Source organism: Mobula hypostoma, chromosome 9 (genome assembly GCF_963921235.1).
Source record: "Mobula hypostoma chromosome 9, sMobHyp1.1, whole genome shotgun sequence".
Classification (NCBI taxonomy): Eukaryota; Metazoa; Chordata; class Chondrichthyes; order Myliobatiformes; family Myliobatidae; genus Mobula; species Mobula hypostoma.
In genome coordinates this window covers 143,940,126-143,964,514 of record NC_086105.1, presented here as the reverse complement: position 1 = coordinate 143,964,514, position 24,389 = coordinate 143,940,126, and the positions used below count along the sequence as shown (strand labels likewise).

The following is a 24,389-nucleotide window of genomic DNA, read 5'->3' as shown; positions in this document are numbered from 1 at the left end:
CTCCAAGGCAGTGGAGGTTTAAAATTAGAGTTTTCCTTCTCCCATGTGGATAGCTGACGAGCCCCATCTGCCAAAGCAACTGGTTTTGAGGCGCCAGTGGTCCGCCTTTGCCCCTTCTCTTGTCAGTAGAAACAGTTCTGCCGGGCCTAGTAGCTAAGCCACATGTGAAGGCCGAGAGTTGGACTTGGTTATCAGAGGCTGTTAGGGATGCACGCCATTTGGAGTGCTTTATAGGTAGTGGGAGCTTACCCCCACTACCCCCCTGGCTATGACAACCTTAGGAACCTGGGAAGTGTATAAGGCTTTAATTTGTTACAAGACCAAAGGTTACAGGCAATTAGGATTATATAAAGATCATTAGACATAGGCAATTTGACCTATTGATTATGCTCCACCATTCCAATATGGCTGATTTATAATCCCTCTCTTTGATCTCATAATCTTTGATGCCTTTACTAATTAAGAACCTGTCAACCTCTGCTTTAAATATACCCAATGACTTGGCCTCCACAGCCATCCATGGCAATGAATTCCATTGATTCACCACACTCTGGCAAAAGAAATTCCTCTTAATCTCTGTTCTAAGGGGACTTCCTTGTATTCTGAGGCTGTGCCATCTGGTCCTAGAATCTCCCACTATAGGAAACATCCTCTCCATATCCACTCTATCTAGATCTTTCAATATTCAATAACTTTCAATGAGATCCAACAGCATTTCCCCCCACCCCATTCTCTAATGTCCAATGAGTACAGGCCTAGAGGCATCAAATGCTCCTCATATGTTAACCCTTTCATTCCTGGGTTCATTACTCTGGACCCTGTCCAACGCCAGTGCATCCCTTCTTAGACAAGGGGCCCCAAAACAATTGGTCCTTGAACCCATGAACAATATCTTGTGATTCTTTTTACTTTGCATTATTTATTTATTTATTTTTGTAATTTATGGAGTTTTTATGTATTGCACTGTACTGCTATCACAAAACAAATTTTATGTCAATGTTCTGAAATTTGATTCTAAATTACAACTTAATTTTGTGTTTTCAAACTGAGTCAGGTACGCCAAGCGGTGACAGAAGTGGTGGGAAGCTGGCTTTTGGACCTCCGGGATCGCTACTCCTTCTTCCACAAGCTTATCCCTCTTCTGCTAAGCAGCTGCAGTGATGAGGTACCTCAAATCAGGTAAACAAAAATACTAAAATTCTCTTGCAAGGTAGCATTTCTGTACAGACAAATATTCAGACAGTATACACTCATTGGTCACTTTATTTGGTACACCTGTACTCTGGCTCATTGATGTAAATATTTAACTAGCCAATCGTATGGCAGCAACTCAGTGCATAAAAACATGTAGACATGGTCAAGAGGTTCAGTTGTTGTTCAGACCGAATATCAGAATGGGGAAGAAATGTGGGCTAAGTAACTTTGACCGTGGAATGATTGTTGGTGTCAGATGGGATGATTTAAGCATCTCAGAAATTGCTGATCTCATGGGATTTTCACACACAATAGTCTCTAGAATTCACAGAGAAATGGTGCGAAAAACAAAAGAAAAAATCCAGTGAGCAGCGGTTCTGTGGACAAAATGCCTTGTTAGTGAAGGAGGTCAGAGGAGAATGGTCAGACTGGTTCAAGCTGACAGGAAGATGACAGTAACTCAAATAACCACATGCATTACAACAGTGGTGTGCAGAAGAGCATCTCTGAATGCACAATATGTCAAACTGTGAAGTGGATGAGCTGCAGCAGCAGAAGTCGTCTACGAGCACACACACTTTATTATGTACAGGAGGTACTGAATAAAGTGGCCACTGAGTGTAAGTTGCTGAGAAAACACCATTTTTATATGATTACATAAGCACCTTTGAAGATAATAGAGGGGAACCCCCAGATATTAAACACCCTAATTCTGGTCCACCTATTACCAAGGAAGAAATAAATAAAACAATAAAAATCATGAAACATGGTAAAGCCACTGGACCTGATGAAATTTCAGTGGAAATGATACAAGCCCTAGAAGATCTGGGCATAGATATTCTTTTTGAACGTTTAATGGCATATATGAGTCTGGTGTATTGCCTGACGATTTCTTGAAATTAGTATTTATAACTCTGCCAAAGATTCCTGGAACTATTGACTGCGAAAATTATAGAACTATCAGTCCTATGAGTCACATAGTAAAGATTTTGTTGAGAGTTGTTCTGAGTCGAATTAAAAATAAGTTGAGGCCAGAAACTTCTAAACTGCAATATGGGTTTATTGAGGATAGAGGAACTAGGTATGCAATTTTCATACTACAAATGCTTTCAGAAAGGGCAATTGAATATCAAAATGATTTCTTTTTATGTTTTATTGATTTCACTAAAGCATTTGACAAAGTGCAGCATGAAAAATTATTTCAAATTCTCGCTAAACTAAACATTGATGGAAAGGACCCAACTGCTTCAAAATTTATATTGGAATCAAATGGCGGTGGTAAAAATTGATGATAATATAAGCATTTGGACTAAAATTCAAAGAGGAGACAAGGATGCGTTGCCTCACCGGAATTGTTTAATATCTATAGTGAAATTATTCTCAGAGAAGTAGAAAACCTAGATGGGATAAAAATTGGAGGTGTGAATATCAACAATATAAGATATGTAGACGGTACCACCCTAATAGCAAGTGCTGCAGAAGACCTACAAATCCTCCTAGACAAAGTAGTACAAACAAGTGCAGATTTTGGTCTAACCATCAACTGTAAAAAAAACACCAAATGTATGGTAATATCAAAACAATAGGATACATCGGTAACCAAGAGATTGAACAAAAGACCAGCTTTAATTACCTTGGTAGCTTTATATCAGAAGATGCTAGAATTAAAGTAGAAATAAAAAGAAGAATTGCCATTGCTAAAACCAACTTCCAAAAAATGAAACCCATTTTTACCAACAGACACACTTCTATGACAGCAAGGCTTAGGCTACTAAAATGTTACATCTGGTCAATCTTGCTGTATGCTTCCAAAACATGGACTATAACAACAGAACTCCAAAGAAACTTAGAAGTAACTGAAATGTGGTTTCCTAGAAGAATGTTGAAAATATCATATAGAGATAGGGTAACTAAGACAGTACTCCAACGTGCCCATACAAAAAGATCTTTAATGAGAAGAAACTTAAATTCCTGGACCATGTTATCAGAAAGGGAGAAATAGAATGCCTTATATTACAAGGCCGTATGCCTGGGAAACGCGGAAGAGGAAGGCAAAGGAGAAAATATGTGGACACCGTGAAAGAACTAACAGATCTAAGTGTGCGAGATATCATGGACGCTGCGAGGGATCGTGCGATGTGGAGAGCCATGATTGCCCAAGCGTGTGACGCGCAAGGCACATGAAGAAGAAGACATAAGCACCTGTTGACAGTAAGGTTTTACTGTGAATGTAATTTCCCAACTTTATAGAAAATTGTAAGTAAATATAGTGACTTAATTATATTTTTACTTTGCAACCTGTGACTGACAGTCTCATTCCTCCCCTCCTCCCTCCCCAGCATTTGCATCTCCAGTTCACTGCACATAACACTAATGTGTTCTGTGGGAGTATTAAAAAATATTTCAAGATATTGGGGGATAATTGCAATCCAATGATATTTGTAAAATGTTTCCGATATTTTTATGTGTAAGCTTTCAAAGAAGTTTGGATGTGTAGTTTGACCTTTATGGAAAATTGTTTTTCCACCTCATCCAAGAATATATATATTGCTTAAGGGAGCCAACTTCTGAATCTAAAAACGAGCCATAATCACTTTGTTGTGCGTTATATGTACTAATTTAGTTTAACTTCAGTTCATTATTGAAGAAGCAATGTTTTTAATTTGTGGTCAAAATTTTGTCTTGAGATTTTGTGTGCATCTTGTTTTAATTAGAATAATTGTTACATTACATTGTACATGATTACTACCCTACATAAAAATTCTGGGAAAAGTTGCTCCTGCGGAAATATGGAAGTTCTCAGCAGGTCAACAGCAACACACGCAATATGCTGGAGGAACTCAACAGGTCAGTCAGCATCTACAGAAGTGAATAAACAGTTGACATTTTGGGCCGAGACCCCTCATCAGTACTGGAAAGGATGGGGAAAGAAGCCAGAATAAGAAGTGGGGTGGGCAGTAGGAGGAGGAGTACAAGCTGGAAGTGATACATGACGCCAGGTGAGTGGGGGAGGGAAGGGTTGAAATGAAAAGCTGTGAGGTGGAAAAGTAAAGGGCTGGAAGAGAAGCGATCTGATAGGAGAGGAGGGTGGACCATGAGAGAAAGGGAAGGAAGAGGGACACTTGGCGAAGATAAGCAGGTGAAGAGAAGAGAAGAAGTGAGAGGGGAGCCAAAGTGGAGAATGGAAGGGGAGAAAATTACCGCTTTAGAGAAATCAATGATTATGCTACCGGGTTGGAGGCTACCCAGATGGATTATGAGGTGTTGCTCGTCCAGCCTGAGACTGGGCTCATTGTTGCAGTGAAGGAGGCCATGGACCGACAGGTCGGAATGGGAATTAGAATTAAAATGGTTGACCCATGTCAGTTGCTGTTCATTGATTAAGGCTTAGCATTCAACACCATTGTCCTTTCAATACTGTTCAATAAACTTCAAAACCCTGTCCTCTAAATCTCCCTTTGCAACTGGATCCTTGACTTTCTCATCTGGATACCACAGTCAGTATGGATGAGAAATAACATCACCCTCTTCCTGACAATCAACACTGGTGCACCTCAAGAATGTGTACTTAGCCCACTGCGCTGCTCCTTGACTCACTGTGTGGCCAGGCACAGTGAAACAATTCCCAATGAAGTTAGAGGCAGAATCGGGTGCTCGTCAGCTCTGGCAGAGTTTGCAGGCTATTTCTGCTTACAAGGCAAAGCTTAACATCATGACTGGCTGTGGTGCTTCACTCCCAAATGAGCTCAACATCTTTTATGCACATTTTGAGGGGGGAGAAAAATTTTACCCCTGTGCGAATCCCTGTGGCATCTGGTGACCCTTTGATCTCTGTCTCGGAGGCTGATGTCAAAACATCTTTCAAGTGGGTGAACCCTCACGAGGTGTGAGACCCTGATGGTGTACCTGATCGGGCACTGAAAACCTGTGCCAATCAACTGGCGAGAGTCTTGAAGGACATCTTCAATCTCTCACAGCCGTAGTCGGTGGTTCTCATCTGGTTCAAAAAGGCAACAATCATACCAGTGCCCTTGAAGAGCAGGGTGAGCTACCTCAAAGTGACACATCTACTGTAATGAAGTCCTTCGAGAGGTTGGTCTTGAGAAGAATCAACTCCTGCCTAAGCAAGGACCTGGACCTGCAATTTGCCTATCACCACAATAGGTCTACAGCAGATGCAATCTCACTGGCTCTTCACTCAGCCTTGGAGCAGCTGGATATCAACAATAGCTACTGTATGTCAGGCTGCTGTTTACTGATTATAGCTCAGTGTTCAACATAATCATACCCTCAGTAGTAATCACCAAGCTTCAAAACCTGGGCTTCTGCACTTCCCTCTGCAACTGAATCCTTGACTTCCTCATCCAGGGACCACAGTCAGTGCGGATTGGAAATAACGTCCCCTTTGTTGTCAGTCACTGCTGGCGCACCTCAAGGATGCATGCTTAGCCTGCTGCTCTCCTCTCTCTACACCCATGACTGTGTGGCTGGGCACAGCTCAAATGCCATCTATCAGTTTGCCAATGACAACTTTTATTGGCAGATGGTGATGAAGCGCCGTATAACAGTGAGATAGATCAGCTGGTTGAGTGGTGCTTCAAGCAACCTTGCACTCAACATCAGTAAGACCAAGGAGTTGATTGTGGACTTCACGGCAAAGTCAAGGGAACACAGACCAGTTCTCATCGAGGGATCAGGAGTGGAAAGGGTGAGCAGTTTCAAGTTCCTGGGTGTCAACATCTCTGACAATCAATCCTGGGCCCAATGTATTGATGCAGTTACAATAAAGACACAACAGAGGAGTTTGGGGAGATTTGTTATGTCACCAAAGACACTTGCAAATTTCTTCAGATGTTCCGTGCAGAGCATTGTAGCTGATTGCATCACCATCTGGTATGGAGGGGGTCGGAAAAAACTGCAGAAAGTTGTAAACTCCAGCCAGCTCCATCCTGGGCACTAGCCTCCCCAGCATCAATGACATCTTCAAAAGGCAATGCCTAAGAAAAGTAGGCATTTATTATTCCCCATCACCCAGGACATGCCCTCTTCTCATTGCTACCATCAAAGAGGAGGAACAGGAGTCTGAAGATACCCACTCAATTTGTCAGGAACAGCTTCTTACCCTCCGCCAACAGATTTCCGAACAGACAATGAATCCATATAAACTACCTCATTTTTTTTGGTCTCTCTTTACATTACTTACTTAAATTAAAGTAAGAAATATATATATAAATTATGTATTATTTATTATTGTATGGCATGGTACTGCTGCCACAAAACAGATTTCATGACGTATACCAGTGATATTAGACCAAATTCTGATTTGGTATGCTAAATTTGCCATGGATACAGCTGTTGTTGGCAGAATTGCAGATGGTGATGAGGAGGCCTACAGGAGTGAGATAGATCAGCTGGTTGGGTACTGTCACAACAACATCTTTGCAGTCAAAGCCAGTCAGACCAAGGAATTGATTGTGGACTTCAGGAAGGAGAAGTCGGGAGAATACATACCAGTCCTCTTATGATAAGTCAGACCTTAAGCTGATTAAGAAATGAAAATGTTGACTTAAGCTTTTAATTTTTGTGTTCCAAAATGTGCTATAATGTTATTTTGCAAAACAGTTGAGGGAAAAGTGAATGAGTGCTGGTAACATTTGAACCACATAAATACTAGGCAATGACGCTATCCAAGAAGAGAAAATAGCCCTCTGACATTCAGTCACCAAATATTCCCCATGGCAATATCCTGTCAGTCACCACTGATAAAAAAAATAAGAAATGGAGTGCTACAACAGCAGGTCAGAGTCCATGAATATTATGGTGACTAACTTGCCCCCCAACTCCCCAAAACCTGTCTGCCATTTTCAGAGCTCTTCAGGTGTATGATGGAATACTCTCCATTTGCCTGGATTTGTGCAACTTCATGAACATCTAGGACATAGCAGCTCATCAGAAAGGCACCGCATCCACAGCCATCTCACTCTACCACCGATGCACAGTAGTAGTAATTTATACCATTTACAGGAAGTAATCTAATAATTCAGCAAGCCACCTTAGAGAGCACTTTTCAAACTCATGACTTTCATCAGCTACAAGGGCTGCAAAAGCAAGGGAATACCGCCACCAAGCACCACACAATCCTGACTTCGATCTGGATTCATTTATTTATCACGTGTGCATCGAAACATATGTGAAATGCATCATTTGTGTTAACAGCCAACACAACATGAGGGTGTGCAGGGGACCACAAATTCCAGCATGCGTGCTCACGTTGCTCAATAGAACAACACCAGCAACAACAACCAGACAATACAAAATAAGACAACAACAGCATAACAGACCTCTTTCCCACCATCTCACCCACTCACTCATTCACACACAGACAAGCCTTCAATTCCAGGACGGGACATCTCTGGACTTATGGTCCTTGGCCTTGGGGCACCGAGACCCACTGATATAGGGAAATACACTCAGTGGCCACTTTGTTAGGTACAGGAGTGGAACCTGGTGTGGATCTAATCTTCTGCTGCTGTAGCCCATCCACATTGAAGTTCAACATGTTGTGCATTCAGAGAGGCTTTTCTGAACACCACTGAACCTCACTTTCAAGGTCTCTTTTTCTCATGTTCTCCATATTTATTGCTTATTTATTTATTTATTATTTCTTTCTTTTTGTATTTGCAGTTTGTTGTCTTTTGCACACTGGTTGAACGTCCAAGTTGGGCAGTCTTTCGTTGATTCTATTATGGTTATTATTCTATAGGTTTATTGAGTATGCCCACAAGAAAATGAGTCTGAGGATTGTATATGGTGACATATATGTAAAAACGTAGAAACATAGAAAACCTACAGCACAATACAGGCCCTTCAGCCCATAAAGCCGTGCCGAACATGTCCTTACCTTAGAAATTACCTAGGGTTACCCGTAGCCCTGTATTTTTCTAAGGTCCATGTACCTATCCATGAGTCTGTTAAGAGACCCTGTCGTATCCGCCTCCACCACCGTTGCTGGCAACCCATTCCACGCACTTGCCACTCTGCGTTTTAAAAAAAAACTTACCCCTGACATCTCCTCTGTACCTACTTTCAAGCACCTTAAAACTGTGCCCCCTCGTGCTAGCCATTTTAGCCCTGGGAAAAAGCCTCTGATCAATGTACTTTGATAATAAATTTACTTTGAGCATTGCATACAGTACTCGTCGCCCCATTACAGGAAGGAGGGTCTGGAGATGGTGCAGAGAAGTTTACAGAATGCTGCCTGGATTAGAGGGCATATGCTATAATGAGAGTTTGGATAAACATGGGTTGTTTTCTCTGGAGCGAAAGAGCCTGAAGAGAGATCTGATAGAGTAGCAACATTTTTTCCCCCAAGGTTAAAATGTCTAATACTAGAGGGCATATATTTAAGGTGAGAGGGGGTAATTTCAAAGGAAATGTAAGGACAAATTTTTTTTTTACACAGAGAATGGTGGGTGCCTGGAATGTGCTGCCTGAGGTGGTATGAGTGGCAGATATATAAGGGACTTTTAAGAGACATTTAGGCAGATGAATGTCAGGAAAATGGAAAGATAGGGTAGTGTAGGGAGAAGAGATTAGTTTGCCATATGATTACTAATTTAGTGAGTTTGTCATGGCATTGTGGGCTGAAGAGTCTGTTCCTGCACTGTAAAGTTCAATGTTCTATGAAGTGGCTGATAGTTAGCATTTTGTGCTATGACCCACTGAAGAAATGACATCCACTGCTTATTGCAGAGCAACACTCACAAATTGCTGGAGGAACTCATCAGGCCAGGCAGCATCTATGGAAAAGAGTAAACAGTCAGCATTTTAGGCTGAGACCCTTCATCAGGACTGGAAAGAAAGATGAGAAATCAGTGAGAAAGTGGGGGGAGGGGAGTATGAAATACGCGTATAACCTATCACCTTGTCCTTCTTCCTCCCTTCCCCCCCAATTTTCGTATCCTGACTTCTCATCTTTCTTTCCAGTCCTGAAGAAGGGTCTCAGCTCGAAACGTCGACTGTTTACTCTTTTCCATAGATGCTGTCTGACCTGCTGAGTTCCGATAGCATTTTGTGTGTGTTGCTTTGGATTTCCAGCATTTGCAGGTTTTCTTGTGTCAGTGATTCCGCTGTTTATTGATTTTTTGTTTTAATCACAAATCAAAAAACTGCAGATGTATCTGACCTGCTGGGGATTTCAGAAATTTTCTGTTTCGATTCATTGCATTCAGTTCGGCTCTCTGGGGAACAACTGCACTCAAAAGAAGGATATTTTCTCAATGTCTGGGAAGGAAAAGATGATGAGGAAAAATCATGCATGCAAAAATCGTCCGTCTTGTTCAAGTCTTGCTTAATAGTTTTATTTAGAGACACAGTGCGGAACAGGCCCTTCCAGCCTCATGAGCGACACTGCCCAGCAACCCACCTCATTAACCCTAACCTAATTCCAGGGCAATTTATAATGACCAATTTACCTACTAACCAGTATGTCTTTCGACTGAAGGAGGAAACTGCAGCACGAAAAGAAACCCATGTGCAGACGGGAAGAACGTACAAACTTTCTTACAGAGGATGCCATAACTGAACTCTGAACTCCGGCGCTCTGAGCTGTCATTGCCTTGCGCTGACCACCATGCTACTGTGGCATTTTAGACCCTATTCTGTGGAATACTTGTGTCTGAAGCAGCTGAGAACTGAGGGAATGAGATGACTAAAGGAAGAAAAACAAATTAACTCATTTTTTTAAAATAGGTATTCAGCCTTGTTGGGGGTGGGGGTGGTGGGGGGGAAGAAGTAATAAGGAATCAGCAAAATTATAGATGAACACTAGCGGCTTCTAGTGGTAGCAATAAGTAATACACTGTACAGGTATCACACAGTATTTCCATTCATTAGTGAAGTTTTATTTTGGTGTTTTTATATTGGCTTAGAGCCAAGGCATACTGGTCTCCAGACCTTGGTTGAGTGGAATTTTCAACCCTAGTTGACCTGTGAAAGTTAAATTGTACTTCATGTTCTGCCACCTTGTTGAAAACAAACTTAAAATTGTAGATAAAGCGACTAACACATTAATAAATAAAATGGTTGTGTTTTTGATCTTAGTTTATTTGACTCTCTTTTGTTTGCAATGCAGGGAGTTGGCCTCTGATTACTGGAGGAAAGTTGGACTCCAGTGGCAACAGGAGAATGAGGAGGACCTTAAGGACAAGCTTGACTGGTCAGCTGAACTCTCTGTTAACTACCCTGTTGGCGGTAAGCAGATAATGTAATGTTTTTAAATCACTAGTTCTTGGTTATAAAAGATCAGCGTCTTGCGTATTTGGCATACAATAAAGCAGAGCAGTTTTACAAGACTATAAGATGTAGGAGCAGAACTAGGCCATTCCTCCCATTGAATCTGCTGCATCATTTAATCGTGGCTGATTGCTTAACATAGAACATTGCCCACAATTATAAACAAGAGAAAATCTGCAGATGCTGACTCCTCATCTTTTTTTTTTCCCTCTAGTCCCGATGAAGGGCCTCAGCCCGAAACGTCGACTGTACTCTTTTCTGTAGATGCTGCCTGGCATGCTGAGTTCCTCCAACCATTTTGTGTGCATTGTCCATAATGTTGTGCTGACCTTTTAACCTACTCTGAAGAACAATCTAAGCCTTCCCTTCCACATAGACCTCCAATTTTCCCTCATCCACGTGCCTATCTGAGAGTTTCTTACATGTTCCTAATGTATCTGCCTCTGTCACCACCCTTGGCAGCACATTCCACATACTCACCACTCTCTGTAATTTAAAAAAAAACTACCTTTTCATTTTGCACCCTTGTACTCCTCTCCAATCGCCTTAAAATTATGCCCCCTCATATTAGCCATAAACTATAAGCTTTTTTAACCCTATTCTCCCACCTTTTTCTGTAGCTCATTTCCCTCATACCAATCAAGAACTCAGCATTCTGTGCTTTAAATACTTAGCCTCCACAGCCCTCTGTGGCAATGCTTTCCACAGATTCACCACCTTTTGGCTGAAGAAATTACTCCTGATCTCTGTGTTAAGGTGGTGTCATTTTGTTTTGAGGCTGTAGTTTTGGATCCTGGACACTCCTATTGATGGGAACATTCTCCCTTTGTCCATTCTATTCAGGCCTTCGGCATCCTGTAGGTTTCAATAAAATAATTCCCCTTCCCCAATATTTAATTTGGGGCTTATAGAACGTTCCAGCACAGTACAGGCCTCATAAGGAGGGAAAAATAGAAGTCATTCTTTTTAGTCAAAGGTAATAGAAAAGCAGTCTTCTTTGAAGTGGTCAGAGAATGAAAAGTACTACAACTGGATTCAGAGCATGACAGCATGGAAACAGATCCTATGGAACAATTCGTCCATGCTGACCAGAGTGTCTTCCTTAATTAGTCCAATTTGCCTGGGTTTGACACTTTTCCTAAGAATGTATCTGTTCAAATGCCATTTAGGCTTATTCAGAAAGTTAGAAGGCATGGGATCCAGGGAAGTTTGGCCAGGTGGATTCAGAATTGGCTTGCCTGCAGAAGGCAGAGGGTGGTGGTGGAGGGAGTACATTTGGATTGGAGGATTGTGACAAGTGGTGTCCCACAAGGATCTGTTCTGGGACCTCTACTTTTCGTGATTTTTATTAACGACCTGGATGTGGGGGTAGAAGGGTGGGTTGGCAAGTTTGCAGACGACACAAAGGTTGGTGGTGTTGTAGGTAGTGTTGAGGATTGTCAAAGATTGCAGAGAGACATTGATAGGATGCAGGAGTGGGCTGAGAAGTGGCACATGGAGTTCAACCCGGAGAAGTGTGAGGTGGTACACTTTGGAAGGACAAACTCCAAGGCAGAGTACAAAGTAAATGGCAGGATACTTGGTAGTGTGGAGGAACAGAGGGATCTGGGGGTACATGTCCACAGATCCCTGAAAGTTGCCTCATAGGTGGATAGGGTAGTTAAGTAAGCTTATGGGGTGTTAGCTTTCATAAGTCAAGGGATAGAGTTTAAGAGTCACGATGTAATGATGCAGCTCTATAAAACTCTGGTTAGGCCACACTTGGAGTACTGTGTCCAGTTCTGGTCACCTCACTGTAGGAAGGATGTGGAAGCATTGGAAAGGGTACAGAGGAGATTTACCAGGATTTGCCTGGTTTAAAAAGTATGCATTATGATCAGAGATTAAGGGAGCTAGGGCTTTACTCTTTGGAGAGAAGGAGGATGAGAGGAGTCATGATAGAGTTGTACAAGATAATAAGAGGAATAGATAGAGTGGATAGCCAACGCCTCTTCCCCAGGGCACCACTGCTCAATACAAGAGGACATGGTAAGGGGTGGGAAGTTCAAGGGGGATATTAGAGGAAGGTTTTTTACTCGGAGAGTGGTTGGTGCGTGGAATGCACTGCCTGAGTCAGTGGTGGAGGCAGATACACTAGTGAAGTTTAAGAGACTACTAGACAGGTATATGGAGGAATTTAAGGTGGGGGTTTATATGGGAGGCAGGTTGGCACAACATTGTGGGCCGAAGGGCCTGTACTGTACTGTACTATTCTATGTTCTATGTAGATGTTGCTACTGTATCTAGTACCACCTGCTCTGGTAGCTCATTCCACAAGCCCTCCACACTGTGTGTGGAAAAGCTCGCCTCTCAGGTCCCTCTGAATCGCAGCTTAAATCCAGGTCCTCTAGTTTAGACTCCACTACCCTGAAAAAAGGACTGACCATCCACCTTATCTAAAGTTAACGTTGGCCCCCTTTGCTGCTGGATAAGGTTAAAAGGTTAATTTATTATCAAAGTATACAACTTGAAATTCTTCTCCAGGTAGCCATTAAACCAAGAAAAGAAAGGCAGCATGATTATCAACCCCCAAATTCCTCCTTCCCGCACATAAAAATGAACAAAACGGAACAAGCACGTACCCCCCCATCCCTCCTCCCACACAAAAAAAAACAAATAAAGGTGTATAATTGGGAAAAGTGGTTGTATAGTGGTTAACACAATGCTTTACAGTACCAGCGACTGGAGTTCAATTCTTGCTGCTGTCTGTAAGGGGTTTGTATGTTCTCGTGATTGCTTGGGTTTCCTTTGGGTGCTCTAATTTACTTCCATAGTTTAGAGAAATAGAAGACCTAGACAGAATAAAAATTGGAGGTGTTAACATCAACAATATAAGATATGCAGATGATACCACCCTGGTAGCAAGTGCTCCAGAAGACCTATAAATCCTCCTAGACAAAGTAGTACAAACAAGTGCGGATTTTGGTCTAATCATCAACTGGAAAAAAAAACCCAAATGTATGGTAATATCAAAACAACAGGATACTCCCAACTGCCAATTGTACATCAGTAGCCAAGAGATTGAACAAAAGACCAGCTTTAATTACCTTGGTAGCTTTATATCACAAGATGCTAGAATTAAAGTAGGAATATAAAGAAGAGTTGCCATTGCTAAAACCAACTTCCGAAAAATGAAACCCATTTTTACCAACAGACACATTTCTATGACAACAAGGCTTAGGCTACTAAAATGTTACATCTGGTCAATCTTGCTGTATGCTTCCGAAACAGGGACTATAACACCAGAACTCCAAAGAAGCTTAGAAGCAACAGGAGTGTGGTTTCCTAGAAGAATGTTGAAAATATCATATAGAGATAGGGTAACTAATGAGACAGTACTCCAACGTGCCCATACAAAAAGATCTTTAATGAGAGGAAATTTAAATTCCTGGGCCATGTCATCAGAAAGGGAGAAATAGAATGCCTTACATTACAAGGCCATATGCCTGGGAAACGCAGAAGAGGAAGGCAAAGAAGAAAATATATGGACACTGTGAAAGAACTAACAGATCTAAGTGTGCGAGGTATCTTTGACGCTGCATGGGATCGTTCGATGTGGAAAGCCATGATTGCCCAAGCATGTAAAGCACAAGGCACGCGAAGAAGTCTAAAGGTGTACCATTTGGTAGGTTAATAGGTCATTGTAAATTGTCTCGTGATTAGGTTGTTGCTGGGCAGCATGGCTCGAAGGGCCTATTCCATGCTATAACTCGCTAAATAAATAAAGAGACACAGCCAACTGCATCAAAATAAAAAAATCAAATAAATGCAAGCCCTACTCATTGTATATGCAATGTACATATGTTTTCAAAACAAAATTAGTAACTAACCTAAGTGAACTGTTTTTCTTTGTCTCAACTGCAACAAGTAAGTTGCGAATTCTATATGACATTTATTCATGATTGGAACATACTAGTTAATGTTGGCAAAACAATGCGAAAGCTATTTGTTTAAGCACTATTAATATTTAATAATCTGACATAAAAATTCACCATTTCTCATGTAAACATTATTTTATCTATATTGCTGGCGATGATCATAGTCCGTTAATTATAATATAGAGTGTTATTCATTCTGAAGTTTGTCTCTTTAATCTTTTAATAGATTGTTTAAATAGACAAGTCTTGCACAATACTTGTAAATGTTCAACCAATGTAGACTTCTCTACACAAAAATGTTCTATAGTGATCAAAGGTGTTTGATATACGTTTTACACTAGATGATATAACTGAGTGTGAGTTCCTTGTGTCCACATCCATATTACTTCAGTCAACATTCTAAGTTACTTTACTGATAATGAAACTTTTAAATACTTAAGCAGAAACAGTTTATCAATTCAACACGATTTCTGGTATTTTTTTTTCTTTTTCTGCCTTGTTATTCATGCCTGCCAAAGTGCTCTGGCAGGTATTTTGTTGTAAGTTTTGAAATAATTTTCTGTGGCTTCAGTGAGACATCACTTTGCCTCCAATGTTGTTATCAAATGACAGACAATAGACAAGATCTTACAAGTCAATAGACAAGCTGGGTTCTAGATTATTTTCTACTGCATCTGAGTAATTAGTAGATATACAGTAGAAGTCTTCTAAATTGTCATTTTTTTCCTGTCTGAAATGATGTTCTGGAAAGAACTCTGGTCCAGTGCTGCTGGGCTTCCACATTAAGAGTGAAATATTAAATAGTGGAATCCTCCTCTTCAGACTGCATGATAGCATTTAATATTGCCACAGTGTGATCATCTTGTGTATTCATCTTCTTGCCCACAACACTTATTCAATTGCTATCAAATATTAAGTGAAATTTGGACATTTTGAAAGTTTTAAAAGTTGGATTATGGTGAAGTCTACAAGGTGCATAGGGTTATACATAGGACAGCTAATTTCTTAGGAAAAGGCCCATTAAGAATTTCATGTTGAGACTTGCTGATGATGTTCAATTTGAGGGAAAAATGTCTTCTTTTTAATTTTGACTCCAGCTTGAATTTCCTTTTTTTTTGGTTGTTTTGGGTGTCCCCTTATTCGCCCCCACTCCCTTCTGCTTGACCTTCTCTTTCTCAATAAGTAATTGTGGCACAGTAACAAATTCACATTTATGGGTTAGTAGAGTAAATTATTGAAGTTTTGGGCAGATCTGTGATGGCTGATGGAATTATATGAAGGAGACTGAGAATGGCTTACTTCTGTATTGTATATCCTAATTATTGCTCTCTTTGCTAAAGTACACATTTATCTTGGTTAATGTAATTATTGTTCCACTTGTTTTGAAGAATAGAAAAGGTATAAGTAGCTTGAAGGAAAGTTAGCATTGTAGAGCTTTTGGAAATCCACTTTTAGGTCACATAATCTATTTGCAACTTTTTCTTTTTTGGAATTCAAAATGAAAACACTCAAAGCCACCCATGTAAAAAAGAAAATGCTTGGACCTCATGGTCATTGAGACTGAACAGGTGTAAGCTCATTACTCTCAGACCAGAAACTAGGATTTATGCTGTTCTGGGTCAAACCTGTGTAATTTGAATTGGAAGATGAGCTGGGCAGACTTCTCATACATCAAGAGTAACAAATGGAAGTGAGTATCCTGGGTATTAATTTTCCTTCCCAGACAATTTATAGGCTATTGCCAGATATGGTAGGCTTTTTTACAGACAGCTAAAGCATTAACAAATTGCAGCGTTTTGTAGCGTAAGGTTGCTATTTCAATGTTTGTTTTCTTTTCAACTCATTCACTTCATCTTCAGTTACTTGCCTGGAAATGTTTTGTAATTGTTTGTTAAACCTGAGGTGAAGAAGGAAGCAGACTGATTCATTGTTATCCTATGGAGCTCTGGGAATTGTGTGGCATTATACCTGACCAGGAGCAAGGACAGGTGACCTGGTGTCATCCTAAAGTTGTATAATGTTTTATGGTCTTCATAAATCTTTCCTGTGCACTCAGCTGCTGTGACCATCATTGGGCCTGCATCTAGTTCTTCATTAAAATCAACTCCAACAATTTCAAATAAAACAGCACTATCTGTGGGTACTGCATCTACTTAACCTCTAGAATATGGCAAGTTATTGAGGAGATGTGATAACTTGTTCCGTAGAAGCTTAAGACTGCAAAATTTTCAACTTGGCTGATCTGGTTTATAACATTTGGTGTGGAAGGTTAAAGTGCAGTTCTTCATGTTTGTTAAAACATGTCAATGATGTCTCCAAAAGGGGATTTGTATGATTTAAGATGACAATGGGGTGATTGACTGTAGAATAATACTTAGCAAAATGAAAGCATTATTGTATATAATGTGTCCCCTTGTGGGAAAGCCATAGGACATTAATTTAAGATGATTGGCAAAATTTGCAGAGGTGATCAGATAGTTCATTGTCATCTGGAATTCTCAATAGATATAGCAGTAATTTTCTAAAGGTAATTGGATTAAAATTGTGAATGGGAAATGTTTTAAGGAAAGGTAGGAATTCAAAAACTCTTTCAAAAGAAACTGGTACAGGCATAATGGGCCAAATGGCCTTTCAGACACGCAGATTAAGAGTGTGAGTAGGCTACATGGTATTTCAAGCCTGCTTCTTCACTTTATAAGTTCATGGTTAACCTGCTTATAAATTCAGCTTCACATTAGCAGTTTATCCATTGTAACTTTTCACCTGCTTATCAGGAGTCTGTCTTTGCCTTAAAACTATTCAAAGACTCTATGTTCATTGCTCCTCGAGGAAGATGGTGCCAAAGTCTCTGAATCCCCAGAAAAAAAATTAACTTATGAATCTTAATTGGATGGCTCCAATTAAATAGTGACCTTTAGAATCTTTCACAAGAGGGAATCTTCTCTCAATGCCCATACTCTTAGTACTCCACAAGATCTTTTATGTTTCAATCGAGTCGCTGTTGTTTTCACTCTAAGTTCCAGATAAAAGCTTCGCCTGTCCAATCTTACCTGACAAGGCAACCTAGCCATTCCAGGTATTAGTCTCATAAACATTGTCTGAACTGAGAAAGTTCATTCTTTGAACTAAGAAACATTAATATCCTTAAGTAAGTGAAAACATTCTATGAGCTCTTCTAAGCAGCTCAGAGTCCATAAGATATAGGTGCAGAATTAGGACATTCGGCCTATCGAGTGTGTTCAATCATGGATATTTTTTTCATTTCCATACTGCTGCCTTCTCCCCTTTAACCCATAACCCTTATCAATCTCTGCCTTAAACGGACTCAGCGGTTGGCCTCCATAGCTCACTGTAGCAGCGAATTCCACAGCTTCGCTAACAAGGGAAAATCTGCAGATGCTGGAAATCCAAGCGACACGCACACGATGCAGAGACCAGGCAACCTCTATGGAAAAGAGTACAGTCAACACTCCAGGCCAAGACACTTCATCAGGATGCTACAGTCAATGTTTCGTGCCGGGACCCTTCATTGGGACTTATAGTTGATGTTTTGGGCCAAGACATCAACTGTATTCTTTTCTATAGATGCTGCCTAGCCTGCTGAATTTCTCCAGCACTTTGTGTGCGTTCCACAGTTTCACTGCCCTGTAGCTGAAGAAATTCAGACTCGGGTTTATTATCGCTGATGTGTTGTGAAATTTATTGTTTTGAAGCAGCTTTATAGTGCAAGACATAAAAATCTACAATCAGTCACAATTTATAAATAAATAAATGAGCTTCAGTATGGCCACAGTAAAATTAATCTCAGGGTTGTATATGGTGACATATATGTACTTTGATATTAAAATTTACTTTGTACTTTGAACTTTGAAATAAATAGTACAAAAGACAAATAACAAAGTAGGGTTCGTGGACTGTTCAGAAATTGACTGCAGAGGAGAAAAAGCTGTTCCTAAGATATTGAGGGTGGATTTTCAAGTTCCTGTACCTCCTCCCTAGTGATGGTGATGAGAAGAGGTGAGGATTCTTAATGATGGATGCTGCCTTCTTGAAGCATCACCTTTTGTCCTCAGTGGTGGGGAGGGTTATACCTGTGATGGAGGTGACTGAATCTGCAAACCTCTGCAGCCTTTTTCAATCCTGTGCATTGGAGTTCTCTTACTAGGCAGTCAGAATGCCCTCTACCTTACAACTGTAGAAATTTGCTAGAGTCTTTGGTGACATACCACATCTCCTGAAACTCATAATGAAATTGAGTCACTGATGTGCCTTCACAAATGCATCAATGTGTTGAGCCTAGGATAGATCTTCTGAGATGTTGACACTTAGGAACTTGAAGCTGCTCACTCTTTCCACTACTGACCCCTCAATGAGGATTCATCATTCAAATGTCTTCTCATTTTGGCTTAAAATATGCAATAAAGCATTTCATAAACTTGAGACTATCAGTTGCATCTGGGCCCAACAATTGTGGAAGCAGAATGGTGCATGCTAGGTCAGGCCATTCACGTATTCCATGAGGAAGCACAAAAGGCTGGAGGAACTCAGCAGATCAGGCAGCATCTTAAAAAAAAATGTATAAACAGTCGATGTTTCGGGCCGAGACCCTTCTTCGGGACTGAACAGAAAAAATGAAGATGTCAGCATAAAAAGGTGGGGGGAGGGGAAAGAGGCTAGCTAGAAGGTGAGCAAGTCTGGGTGAGTACATGGTTGAAGAGTTGGAGGGCAGTAGAGATCACGGGGGGAGCAGTCAGACAGTGTTTCACTGAACTCCCATCGAAGAGAAGGTGTAAGCTTTTTCAGGATAGGCATCATTCAAAGAGACTTAGTAGAGCAGCAAATCATAACACGAGAAAGTCTGCAGATGCTCGCTCAGACTGGCGCACCTTCCAGCTAGTTCTTCTTCCCCTCCCTCAACCCTTTTATTCTGGCGTCTTCCCTCTTCCTTTTCAGTCCTGGAAATGAATCTTGGCCCGAAATGTCAACTGTTTCATTTCCAGACATGCTGCCTGACCTCCTGAGTTCCTCCAAAATTTTGTGTGTGTTGCTTTGGATTTCCAGCACCTGCAGAATTTCTCATGTTCAATGAGTTTAAATAGACCAGAAACAAGTACTTGGAAACAATGCTTTACATACATTGTAAAAAGGATGGGTTGCTCTTGAATCCCAGGGGGACCAATATACCGGCGGGGAGATTTGCTCAGGCTACTGGGGAGAGTTTAAACTAGAATTGTTGGGGGTGGGAACCGAACTGAAGAGACTAGGGAAGAGGAGGTCGGCTCTCAAATAGAGAAAGCTTGTAGACAGTGCGACAGAGAGGATAGGCAGGTGATAGAGAAGGGATGTGCTCAGACTGAAGGTTTGAGATGTGTCTATTTTAATGCAAGGAGTATTGTGAACAAAGTGGATGAGCTTAGAGTGTGGATTAGTACTTGGAGATATAATGTGGTGGCCATTACAGAGACTTGGATGGCTCAGGGACAGGAATGGTTACTTCAAGTGCCGGGTTTTAGATGTTTCAGAAAGGACAGGGAGGGAGGCAAAAGAGGTGGGGGCGTGGCACTGTTGATCAGAGATAGTGTCACGGCTGCAGAAAAGGTGGACGCCGTGGAGGGATTGTCTACGGAGTTTCTGTGGGTGGAGGTTAGGAACAGGAAAGGATCAATAGCTTTACTGGGTGTTTTTATAGGCCGCCCAATAGTAACAGGGATATTGAGGAGCAGATAAGGAAACAGATCCCGGAAAGGTGTAATAATAACAGAATTGTCGTGATGGGAGATTTGAATTTCACAGAAGGCAAAGGGTGGTTGTAGATGGGTCATATTCTGCATGGAGGTTGGTGGCCAGTGGTGTGCCTCAGGGATCTGTTCTGGGACCCTTACTCTTCATGATTTTTATAAATGACCTGGATGAGGAAGTGGAGGGATGGGTTAGTAAGTTTGCTGATGACAAAGGTTGGAGCTGTTGTGGATAGTGTGGAGGGCTATCAGAGGTTACAGTGGGTCATTGATAGGATGCAAAACTGGGCTGAGAAGTGGCAGGTGGAGCTCAACCCAGATAATCGTGAGGTGGTTCATTTTGGTAGTCAAATATGATGGCAGAATATAGTATTAATGGTAAGACTCTTGGCAGTGTGGAGGATCGGAGGGATCTTGGGGCCCGAGTCCATAGGACACTTAAAGTAGCTGCACAGGTTGACTCTGTGGTTAAGAGGCCATACGGTGTATTGGCCTTCATCAGTCGTGGAATTGAATTTAGGAGCCGAGAGGTAACGTTGCAGCTATATAGGACCCTGGTCAGACCCCACTTGGAGTACTGTGCTCAATTCTGGTCACCGCACTACAGGAAGGATGTGGAAGCCATGGAAAGGGTGCAGAGGAGATTTACAAGGATGTTGCCTGGATTGAGGAACATGCTTTATGAGAATAGGTTGAGTGAACTCGGCCTTTTCTCCTTGGAGCGACAGAGGATCAGAGGTGACCTGATAGAGGTGTATAAGATGATGAGAGGCATTGATTGTGTGGATAGTCAGAGGCTTTTTCCCAGGGCTGAAATGGTTGCCACAAGAGGACACAAGATTATGATGCTGGGGAGTAGGTACAGAGGTGATGTCGAGGTAAGTTTTTTACTCAGAGAGTGGTGAGTGTGTGGAATGGGCTGCCAGCAACGTTGGTAGAGGTGGATACGATAGGGTCTTTTAAGAGACTTTTGGATAGTTACATGGAGCTTAGAAAAATAGAGGGCTATAGGTAACCCTAGTAATTTCTAAGGTAGGAACATGTTCGGCACAACTTTGTGGGCCGAAGGGCCTGTACTGTGCTGTAGGTTTTCTATGTTTCTATACAAGACTGAAAAACCTGTTTTTTTTTTCCCTATCTGGTGCATCATTTTAATATTGGACATCCAGGACATCATTACATCTCAAATTGATTTAATAGAATGTAAATCATTGGCAACTTTAATTCTTGTAATATAGATAATTCTCGATAAGCCATATTTTTATTACATAGCAAGTTGACGGTTCCAGATACTCTTGAAAGCACAGTATTGAAGATTTATTAATTGCAGTGATGAGTGTTTTTTGCTTCATTGTTAGCTTAACATTGTTTACATGGCATTTTCACTCAAAACTTTCAACTAATTGCTTAATACTGAGAATAGATTACACTTTCAAAGGTGGTTTTCATAGTGGACTACACGGATTTAATGAAATAATCTATTTTATTTCAGATTTTGCACATTGAGTTGGGTAGTAGGGTGCTTCCTTAGTCCATTAGCAGGGAATAAATTGTCACTTCTGTATTTTAAGCAACTAGTTGTTTAATGCCTTAATTTAATTTGAGGAAATTTGCCAAGCTAACACAAAAGAAATAACTCTCTTTAGCAATGTTCTGCAGTTCAAGCAATTAAATAAAATTCATATCAGGTGCTAGACAGGAAATTTTATCTTTATCTTTCTGTTCTAGTCAGCAGCAGTCAAAGGTTAAGTTCAAGAGAGCTGATGTTTTTAATTGGCAGTAAATTGCAATTTGTGGGAGTCCAATGAAATGGCACAGATCTGTGACACCCACAACCTGTGAAGCCTCCAAGACTTGGGAAGGACATGACTGCCCTGGATATGGGACAGAGAATAACCACCAAAATTCCATGAGTATGCTTACAATTTTGTGTCCTGACTTTGATATTACATGGATGCATCATCAATTAATTGATTATGGAAAAATAACATTCAATTTGGGAGATCTCAGGAGGACATGATTGGTAAATTTTATATAGTGATGCCATTTAAATGGATGCCATGCCGCATAGCAGTGCGATGCTATTACAGCTGAGGGCGTTCTGGAGTTTAGAGTTCAATCCTGATGTCCTTTGTAAGGAGTCTCTGTACATCCTCCCTGTGGAATGCGAGGGTTTCCTCTGGGTCCTCCCGTTTCCTCCCACAGTCCAAAGACATACCGGGTAGGTTAACTGGTCATTGTAAATTGTCCTATGATTAGGTTAGGGCTAACCAGGTTTGTCAGATGTTGCTGCGGCGGTGTGACTTGAAGAGCTGGAATCACTGTATCACTAAACAAATAAATAAATCAGGAAACTTCATCGCTGCAGATCTTAAAGCTTCCATATCTTTTATTATCCATGGACAGATTCCAGTTTTTTTATATCTAATATAGCCTTACCAATTTTTGATACCTCGGTAAGACTATTATACAGAGGAATAAAAGCTCACTTATTGTTAGCTACAATAGATACACCTGATGGAAATCTATTCAACAGTTGTGCTCCATGAGAACAACTTCTGCTGTATTGCAGAGAATGAGCGGCAGCTGTGAAAGGACGAAAGACCCAGCCTCTAACCACAGCCACTGTTCTCTCCTGCCCACACTGTACCAGAATATGTGGATCCTAGATCTGCCACTGAAGACCCACCAATAGACAGCCCCTTAGGAGAACATCGTACTCGACTTGAGTGACTGCACTACTACTACTGCAAGAGAAGTTCTCTATTTTCACAGATGTCTTCTCTTTTTAATGAATGAAAAACTATTGAAACACCTGGTGTCATTTTTCAGTATACACTATCGTGAACTTGTTCAATGAAAAATGAATCAATCATTATGATAGAGTGTAACTTAAAACAGAATTTAAATTTATTTCTTCATTGGAAATAGCATAAATTCATGTCGCAATACCTGTCTTTGGAGCCACACTTCATAAACTTGTGACGATTTCTTTATATTTTTCATCATCATGGAAATTACTATATCCTACTTTAAATCTTGCAAATTACTTTTTATCTCAAGTAGAATAAGATTAATGGCTTTGAACTTAAATAGCTAACTTTAAAAAATGCCATTCATTTTATAGAGCAATTTGCCCCTGAGGCTTGTAATTTGATCCACTTGCACAAGTGCCTTGGGAATATGTGATGGGAGATAGTAAGATCGGAAGAAAGAAAGGGGTGGCTTTAGGTGTGGGAGGTTTACTTGAATGTGTTTACTTGAATGAAATTGTGCAGGAATTTTCTCATGGCAATGCAGGTGGCCTCTAATAACCCTGTGACCACCCCATAGGATTTGTGGCAGGCTCAACTTGCAAGCCATGACATTGGGGTCACCATGGACATTTGGATGACTGAGCAGCTTAACACAGGAGCAGGGAAGAAATTGAACTCGTGGAATGCCCTAAACTATCTCTGTATCTCAGCCGGTCAACAAGCAATATCATGAAATTGGGTTGTGCATTAGTATTTGAGAGCTTTGATAGATCATGAACACCATTTGGTGAGTACAGCCTCTTGCTGAAGCCATCTTGAGCTTTTGTATCATGTCAACAATAGGAAGATACTTGGTTGATGCAAGAAGTTGCATTTAGTGGGTGAATACACTCGACAGGCTGATTGACCTAATTCTGCTTCCATGTCTCATGGAAAAGAAGAAACCAGGCAAGACAAGATTAAAGCAGCAAGAAGCAGAGGGTGGGTGCTTGGGGCAGGAGGCAGTAGATGATGTGATTTTTCATCAGAAGGAGGAGATGATGTGTTTCGCCTCAGCCCCTAAACCCTAAGAACTCTCTACAGGGGCACAATTGAGAGCATCCTGTCTGGCTACATCACTGCCTGGTTTGGGAACTGTACCTCCCTTAATCACAGGATTCTGCAGAGAATGGTGTGAACAGCCCAGCGCATCTGTAGTTGTGAACTTCCCATGATTCAGGACATTTACAAAGGCAGGTGTGAAAAAAGGGCCCATAGAACCATTGGTGACTCGAGTCACCCCAACCACAATCTATTCCAGCTGCTACCATCTGGGAAACAGTACCTCAGCATAAAAGCCAGGACCAACAGGCTCTGGGACAGCTTCTTCCACCAGGCCAACAGACTGATTAACTCATGCTGATTTGAGTGTATTTCTATGTTACATTAACTGTTCTATTTATTATAAATTACTATGATTGCACATTTACTCGGAGACGTAACATAAAGAT

At 41.0% G+C, this 24,389-nt stretch overlaps 1 protein-coding gene across 3 annotated transcripts in view; it reads left to right on the top strand.

The window, feature by feature from the left end:
* The window catches only part of LOC134351410 (dynein axonemal assembly factor 5-like), a 188,856-nt gene that overhangs the window by 18,184 nt on the left and 146,283 nt on the right, over positions 1–24,389 (top strand). For all 3 annotated transcript variants that reach the window (XM_063057511.1, XM_063057510.1, XM_063057512.1), the window contains exons 3-4: positions 1,055–1,179; positions 10,328–10,446. In XM_063057511.1, the coding sequence (XP_062913581.1) occupies positions 1,055–1,179; positions 10,328–10,446 (244 nt within the window). The remainder of the gene's footprint in view (positions 1–1,054; positions 1,180–10,327; positions 10,447–24,389) is intronic.